The 9,209-nt window shown below is 40.7% G+C and overlaps 1 protein-coding gene across 1 annotated transcript; it reads left to right on the forward strand.

Annotated features, from left to right (window-relative positions):
* Window positions 1-1,491: 1,491 nt before the first annotated feature.
* On the forward strand, window positions 1,492-8,569 carry LOC128652489 (uncharacterized). The gene is made up of 5 exons (XM_053705426.1): window positions 1,492-2,066; window positions 5,534-5,767; window positions 5,860-5,916; window positions 6,368-6,636; window positions 8,552-8,569. The coding sequence occupies exons 1-5, from the start codon at window positions 1,754-1,756 to the stop codon at window positions 8,567-8,569; spliced, it is 891 nt and encodes a 296-aa protein (XP_053561401.1). The 5' UTR covers window positions 1,492-1,753.
* Window positions 8,570-9,209: the final 640 nt, after the last annotated feature.

The raw sequence follows: 9,209 nt of genomic DNA on the forward strand, positions 1-9,209 counted from the left end.
ACTCAGACGTATCTTCTACTTCCCCTCATTTAGAAGATTACAGCAGACAACTTATTGATGGCTTTTCTACTATCACCCAGAATATTCAAAAGGCTCAAGAAAGCCAAAAACACTATTACGACCTCCAAAGAAGAACTCCCCCATCATATACCATAGGGGACAGAGTCTGGCTCTCCACAAAAAACTTGCGTCTGCAGGTGCCATCCAAGAAATTAGCTTCCCGTTTTATAAGACCATTCCATGTGAGTCGTATTGTAAATGAAAATGCTGTCACGTTGGATTTACCTCCTCAAATTAAAGTTCATCCCACATTTCATGTCTCGTTACTCAAACCTTATAGACCGACTAGAAACACTGAATCAGTATTACCACCTACATTGTCCCCTGGAGAAACTGACACTTACGAAGTGAAATCACTATTAGATTCCAGATACCGGGGTTCTGTTTTGGAATACTTAGTGAGATGGAAGAACTATCCTCCTGAGGATGATACCTGGGAACCGGCTTCCAATCTGAACGCTCCACGTCTCGTGTCTCTATTTCATAGACGGAATCCGGACCGTCCTGCACCTCGAGCTGTGGGACAGCTCGCTTGAGGAGGGCGTGATGTCAGAGCCTGTACCTTTTAGGACCCAGCGCAGTTTCACCTTGTCCTGCCTACCTAACTAATAAAACACCTGAGATCACAGGCCTCTGTGCTTAGTATTTTGTATAGCAGTTTCAGAGCTGCTGTTTCTCTAAGCTCTCTAAACATTTTGGATTACAAATATTCTACAGCTTTTTCTAACAACTGAAGAGTTATCTTTAACACTTCCTTCTGCATTTATCTGATGTCTTGCATGCAATAAGGAACTTTGTATTTTGGACAGTTCAACTACTTATAAACTTTCTGGAGTCCGTTAACCCTGACTGTTAATATTGTTATACCTCCTTTTCAGCAGCAAGGACATACCTACACTCAATCTGGTAACTGTGCAGGAACAGACAGGACTATTTCACTCTGTCTCACTACCTAACAGCTAACCGCAATTCCGCAGCCTTACCTGCTTCACTGACAACTCCTCTCACTCAGCGGACAGCACGGAAGTCAGACGCAGTAGCACACAAACGCTTAGGAGAAGCGTTACCCACAGGGACAACTCCTGCAATCTCTGTAATAGCTCAGCCACAGGAATACCTAGCACAGCATCCGGAGTCACAGTAAGAGTATTATCTAATAGACTATACTTATAACAAGAAGTTTTCCTTACTGTGTTGTAAAGTAATTTCAGTCATATTCCTGCCTAACGGTTGCTCTTGCTTCTAATAGAGACTATTTCTAATACTCAGTCTGTTTCCCAAAAGTCTGCAGATTCAGAGCACACTTCCTGCAGGGTTAATATTCTTTCAATCTATCACTGGATTATACTCAAGGGTTAATTCTAACTTTCTTACAACCCTCTTGGGGATTCAAAGACTAAATTCATTTCCCTGCTGCAGTTTGCACTTTTCCCATAGTGCATCTTGGCATGGAGCTGATACAAAACTAATCTATTTACATATAGATATATACAATTACAGTCTTAAATTCTGCAGTTGTGCTCCTAAACCATTTAGCACATTATTTGCTCTAAGAGAATATTAGAGTAACATTACAGTATTTAATTAGAGAAGATGGCTTGCTCGGGAGATTCAGCTACTTCCAAGAAGACTCGCAACCCTAATTTCTCGCATCAACAGAATGTTGTACTTGTTGATCTAGTACTCGAATACTATGATAATATTTATGGTAGTCGAGTCAAGCAAACCCCCAGTGCCCGTAATAAGATTATTTTTTGAAATAATTAGTGACGCTGTGAGTGCTCAAGGACCAACGAAAAAAGATATTGAATCCTGCAAAAAAAGGTTCAATGATATCAAGCGTCAAACTAAAGGCAAAATTGCCAAAGAAAAGCAATATGCAAGGGGTACTGGAGGCGGACAACCTTATGTCGCAGATTTGACTGACTTTGAAAGAAAAGTTCTACAGAGGCTTGGCACGGAGGTCATCGAGGGCATAACTGATGACTCTGATCACGATATTCGAGGTAATTATAAATTAATGTCCAAATTAATATTTATATTGTTTAATTGTCTGCACCAAAAATGTGTCTCTTCCGTTAATGTTTTTTAAAAACATTATTAACTGTTTTCTAATGTGCTATTTACTCGTATTATCCATTTTTCTTCCTTCTCTTTCTATCTTTATTTAAACAGCTGTAATGCAATCTTAGCAGTCAGCAAATTTTAGGTTCATCACCATGGTTAGCGTTTGCTTATTGGAGGTTGACATTTAACCACCAATAAGCAAGCATAACCCAGGTTATGAACAAAAATTGAGCATGCTCATATGCACACTATTTATGCTTTTTAAAGAAACATAGCAAGAGAATGAATAAAAATATATAATTGCATGCCCTATCTGAATGATAAAAGAAAAAAATGTTGATTAGTGTCCCTTTAATCACACCAAAGCTAAATAAATGTATCATTTCAATTAGAGTTACAGCTATATGAAAAAAGAAATTATGATTCCTCACTCATATATGCAATAGTATTATAAAAAATTATAACATTAAATTGGATTATGTAATTTGATTACTTCTCTGTTTATCTATTTCTTTAAAGGGACACTGAACCAACAATGAGAAATGTGCGATTTGTTTCAGATCGATTCGGAAATTCGTCCGAATTCGTAAAATTCGGGATTCGGATCGATTCGAATTTCCGAATTAAAATAGTGCCGAATCTACCTAATAAATCCAAATTAGTTCGGATTTATTCGGATTTATTCGGTAGATTCGGGTGGCCATGGATTACACTAGTATTGTACAGTATATTAGGTTATATCACTCTGCTATGGGTTACACCTAATATAAAGTACATAATACTAGTCTAATACACAGCACATCCCACCTAACACTTACCGAAATTCCGAATTTCCGAACCGAACTGAATCCAGCCGAATTTATTCGAATACGAATGAATCTGAAACAAATCCGAACCAAATTGATTCGAATTTTTCCGAATTCGAATCGATCCGAAACGAAATTCTAAAAAATCCGAATCGATCCAAACCGAACCAAATTTTTTCGCCATGCACATGTCTACCAAAAATTCTGCTTTCATGATTCATATAGAGAGCATGAAAATGTAATCAACTTTCTAATATACTCCTATTAAAAAAAAATTCTTCTTCTCTTGCTTTATTTATTTGAAAAAGAAGGCATCTAAGCTATTTTTTTGGTTCTGGACCATGGAAAGCACTTGTTTATGGGTGGGTGAATTTATACACCAATCAGCAAGAACAACACAGCAGTGTGTTCACCAAAAATGGCATGGCATCTAAACTTTAATTCTTGCATTTCAAATAAACATACCAAGAGAATGAAGAAAAGGTAATAATAGGAGTAAATTAGAAATTTGCTTAACATTGCACAAAATCAAAAATTGGTTTCAGTGTCCTTTAAATGTTTATCAAGGCAAGCTTAGGAGCAACATAGAACATACGTTATATCAGTTGATTGGTGTATAAATTTCAATTTATATTGTCACTGGCTCACCCATGATTTCAATTTTAATCCATTATTGATCAACTAGTCCTAAAGCCCGTTCACACGGCCATTTTTTGCAGGGTACAGCAGTCCCACCCCTTGCTCTCTCTCCCTCCACCTCTCTTTTGCTCTCTCTCTCTCCCCTCTCTATTTTGCGCTTTCTCTCCCCCTCTCTTTTGAGCTCTCTCTCCCTCCCCCCTCTCTTTTGCGCTCTCTCTCCCCCCTCTTTTGCGCTCTCTTTCCCTCCCTCTTTTGCACTCTCTCTCTCTCCCCCTCTCTTTTGCTCTCTCTCCCCCTCTCTTTTGCACTTTCTTTCCCCCTCTCTTTTGAGCTCTCTCTCTCCACTTCTCTTTTGAGCTCTCTCCCCCTCTCTTTTGAGCGCTCTCTCCCCCCCCTCTCTTTTGCGCTCTCTCTCTCCCTCCTCTTTTGCGCTCTCTCCCTCCTCTTTTGCGCCCTCTCTCTCCCCCCTCTATTTTGCGCTCTCTCTCCCCCTCTCTTTTGTGCTTTCTCTCTCACCCTTCTCTTTTGCGCTCTCTCTCCCCCTCTCTTTTACGCTCTCTCTCCCTCTTTTGTGCTCTCTCTCTCACCCCTCTTTTTTGCGCTCTCTCTCACCCCTCTCTTTTGCGCTCTCTCTCCCCCCTCTCTTTTGCGCTCTCTCTCTCCCCTCTCTCCCCCCCTCTCTCTCTCTCTCTCTCTCTCCCCCCCTCTCTCTCTCTCCCCCCCCTCTCTCTCTCCCCCCCTCTCTCTCTCTCCCCTCTATCTCTCTCTCTCCCCTCTCTTTCTCTCTCCTCCCTCTCTCTCTCCCCTCTCTCTCTCTCTCTCCCCTCTCTCTCTCTCCCCCCCTCTCTCTCTCCCCTCTCTCTCCCCCCTCTCTCTCTCCCCCTCCTCTCTCTCTCCCCCTCCTGTCTCTCTCTCCCTCCCCTCTCTCTCTCCCTCCCCCTCCCCTCTCTCTCTCCCTCCCCTCTCTCTCCCTCCCCTCTCTCTCTCTCTCCCTCCTCTCTCTCTCTCCCTCCCCCTCCCCTCTCTCTCTCTCCCCCCTCTCTCTCTCTCTCCCCTCTCTCTCCCTCCCCTCTCTCTCTCTCCCTCCCCTCTCTCTCCTTTCTCTCTCTCCCCTCTCTCTCTCCCTCCACTCTCTCTCCCTCCCCTCTCTCTCTCCCTCCCCCTCCCCTCTATCTCTCCCTCCCCTCTCTCTCTCTCTCCCTCCCCCTCCCCTCTCTATTGCACTCCCCCTCTCCCTCCCCTCTCTCTCTCCCTCCCCTCTCTCTCTCCCCCTCTCTTTTGATCTCTCTCTCCCCTTTCTTTTGCTGTCTCTCTCCCTCTCTTTTGCTCCCTCTCGTGTGCTCTCTTTATCTCCCCTCTTGATCTCTCTCTCACCTTTCTTGTCTTTTCCCTACCCCCTCTCTCCCCTCTTTTGAGCTGTTTTGAGCTCTCAGACTGCATAGCCTTTCAAGGCCCGCCTGGCCCCGCCCCTTTCGTGCTCGACCACGCCCCATCCACGCCCCGTCACGCTCGGCCACGCCCCCGTCACGCTCGGCCACGCCCACTTCTGCTCGCGCTGCAGAGACTTAGGGACTGTAAGGCCAGGTGTGTTTGTCCTCGTGCTGTCTCTACTGCGCATGACAGCTTCGGACAAACACACTTGGCCTTTTATAGTATAGGATTTTGCTTCTTTTATAAATGATACCTAGCTAATTATTGAAATTAAATAATAGAATATAAAAAGATAATGGATTTATTTTGAATAAAAGATATAAATCATGAGTTACACAAATTGGGTTTTATGAATTTATCTCTTTTAAATTTTAAAATTTGTATGGTGTTATAATGCTGCATACTTATACATCCATTGGGTGTTTTCATGTGCCTCAATAATCTACATGACTCAATAGAGATACATTCTGGACAGATATGTAATATGTTAGTTAATGTGTTAATTGAAATCTATATTTACTATTTCATAGGTGGTTCTGTTCGAACATCGACTTCTGCATCTGTCAATACCCCATCTACCTCTATAGGACAGCTACCACGTCCGTCGACATCACATCAAATAGAAAATATGAATATTAGACAACAACCACAACATGGGCAATATATACGCTCCACAACAAATACAAGCCACAGTCTATCGTCTGCTGATACTATTCCAGATGTAAGGAGCAGTACACCGGACACAGGGGTTGGAAGAAGCTCTGGTATGTATTTTGAATCCACTTATATATACACCTTTAAATATTTAAATATAAATTAAATATTAATCTTTAATTTATATTTTTTATTTTTACAGCGGATGTTGGACGTCTATTCCGAGCTATGATGACAGATTCTGCACCACTTTTTGATGGTAAGTTACTTTTGGAAAGTAAATATAGGATGATAAGAAAAATGATTTTGGTATAAAGTACTCGAAAAATTTTAAACTTGTTGTAATGTCTATAGTTTGATAGTCACACTGTGAGACTGTGAGATGGATAGACTAACATTAAACGCCCCTGTACTTAATATAGTTTACACTTTATTCTGTTTCATGTTACATCCATCCAATATTATTGTATGTAGTGTGATTTTATATTAAAACAGTTTAAACATGCAAAATCACAATTATTTATTAAGAAGGCCTTTAATCTTATTGTTTAAAGCCAACATGACTGTATACATTTCTTTTGTATAGTAACCCCTCTAACCATTACTGTAGGAACAAATCATAATCTGATGTAACATAATGTTGGCTATTCTTCTTTTAATTGCTTTATTTCAAAATTTCTAATTATATTTTTTTTGTTATTTAATTTAAGATATCGTTGAGGAGGATGTTTCTTCTAGAGTGTTCATTCTGAATCTTGTTCCAGTTAGAGCACATAGTCCAGAGGTTATATCTCCAGACTGTCGAAGCTTAACACCTGACCTCTCACAGATGGCACAAGATCAGGATTTTGATATTCATGAGCCTGTAAGAAACCCCTCTAATGATGATGAGAATCCAAATTCACCACATGATGTTGTTCAAGAGCCGGCAATTGAACCTTTTGAACCTGCACCTGCTAAACCTATACTGCAAGAGCAGGCACCTTTGGAAGATGCTGCTCTAAATGAAATGCTAAATCTTGCCAGAGGATATAGAGCAGACAGTAGAAAGGTTCAGGATATTTTGTCTGGACATTTAGAAAGATTTGACAACTACAACCAGCAACGATTGGAACTGGACCATGAAATCTTTCAGTGTCAAAGAGAAATGGACAGGGAAAGGAACCAACAAATAACCAGGGCCTTGGCAATATCCGAAAATAACATGCAGATGGCTCAAACTACTATGCAGTCTATGTTAGATATAATTAGAGATAGACATCAGCAGTGGCGACTCTAGGAACAATATATAGTGGGGGCACATAAGATACCACAGTCAAAACTGGGGGGGCACTAATAATTTTCACGACTAAATCATACCACTTAAAATAAACTAAATAAATATATATATAAATAAGATTCCAAAATACCAGTGTAATTCGGTATGCAATCATACCTTTTTATTGTACTAATCTAATACTTAAAAGAAAAGCTGTTGAGAGTTGGCCTTTCTTCCTCGGCTATAGCTTCAGACCTGAGAGAGGAAAACTATCAAAAGCTTTTCTTTATAGTTTAAAGCAATTTCAGCAAACACCAGGGCTCTGTAAATAAACCCCTTTGTTAAATTTTTCACTAATGAAGACCAATGAACTCAGTGAGCCAAATTCTCTCCCACTCTCTCTGTCTGACAGTAAGCCAAATTCTAACCCAGTCTCTCTGACAGTGAACCAAATTCCCTCCCAGTCTCTGTGACAGACAGTGAGCCAAATTCTCTCCCAGTCTCTCTGACAGACAGTGAGCCAAATTCTCTCCCAGTCTCTCTGACAGACAGTGAGCCAAATTCTCTCCCAGTCTATCTGACAGACAGTGAGCCAAATTCTCTCCCAGTATATCTGACTGACAGTGAGCCAAATTCCCTCCCAGTCTCTCTGACAGTGAGCCAAATTCTCTCCCAGTCTCTCTGACAGACAGTAAGCCAAATTCTCTCCCAGTCTATCTAACATACAGTAAGCTAAATTCTCTCCCAGTTTATCTGACAGACAGTAAGTTAAATTCTCTCTCAGTCTCTCTGACAGACAGTGAGCCAAAATTTGTCTCACTGTCTGTCAGAGAGAATTTGGCTCACTGTCTGTCAGAGAGACTGGGAGGGAATTTCACTCACTATCTGTCAGAGAGACTGGGAGAGAATTTGGCTTACTGTCTGTCAGAGAGACTGGGAGAGATTTTGGCTCACTGTCTATCTGACAGGCAGTGAGCCAAAGTCCCTCCCAGTCTCCCTGACAGTGAGCCAAATTCCCTCCCAGTCTCTCTGACAGTGAGCCAAATTCTCTCCCAGTCTCTCTGACAGACTGTAAGCCAAATTCTCTCCCAGTCTATCTAACAGACAGTAAGCCAAATTTTCAATTTGGCTCACTGTCTGTCTAGGAGACTGGGAGAGAATTTGGCTCACTGTCTGTCAGAGAGACTGGGAGGGAATTTCACTCACTGTCTGTCAGAGAGACTGGGAGAGAATTTGGATCACTGAGTGAGCCAAATTCTCTCCCAGTCTCTCTGACAGACAGTGAGTGAGCCAAGTTATCTCCCAGTCTCTCTGACAGACAGTGAGACAAATTCTCTCCCAGTCTCTCTAACAGTGAGCCGTGTGGCCTGTGTCTATAAGTAATCATAATTTATTAGTATCCAGTTATTGGACAGGAAAGAGGGGTGACCTTCCATTGGATTTTTTTCCATTTGAGGTTTTTCTGAGAATAGTGATAATTGCTCTCTTCATGAATATTTCTTACCCCAACACTTTAAAGACTATAACTCTTATGGGTGTGTGCCTAAAATAGTTATGCTTTTATAGTAGTAAATGTTATGTTTTATAGGAGCCAGATTGTGCACCAAAAACAATTTTTTCACCTTTTTTGTTGCAGTTATTTGAGAGTTTGTAGCACCAGGTGAATTTCACCTGTTTTGTCCCATTCTACTTACCATAAACCATGCATAAATATAGGTTTCTTAGTGCCAAGTAATCCATTTTTTTAATAATATGCATCATAAATCATTTGACTATGTTCAACAGATGGATTGAAAAAGGTGTTTTTTCTGGCCCAATTTTAAATGTGTCATATAATCAATACTAAAAATGCACTTATCTGACTCATTGTAAAAGTTAAATTATATTCCTAAATATCACTACTGTTAAGCCTATATCATGTATTGGAAAGTAGATAATTGTATTTGATTCCAGTACATGTCTCTAGTACATCCTCTCTGCAGAGTATTTCATTAATAATTTCCCCTGCATATACTCACATCATTTTGTGGTACTATATGAGCATGACACCAAGGTTAATATCACATTAGGGTAAAATGGTAAAGTTATCCATAAGCCAAAAAAATCTATCTTCTCAAGGACCACATGTCCCATCTGTTATATTTAAAATATGCATATCCCCAGTATTTCATAAATTGTATCCAGCTCTTGGTGTAAGGGGGCAGAATCTACACAGCCAGGGCAGAGACAGAGCAGGTCACAGGTGGAGTTAGAGGTAAAAAAACTCACAGTCACATAGTCACTTTCCACTTTAC

This window comes from Bombina bombina, chromosome 3 (genome assembly GCF_027579735.1).
Source record: "Bombina bombina isolate aBomBom1 chromosome 3, aBomBom1.pri, whole genome shotgun sequence".
NCBI classification, from domain to species: Eukaryota; Metazoa; Chordata; class Amphibia; order Anura; family Bombinatoridae; genus Bombina; species Bombina bombina.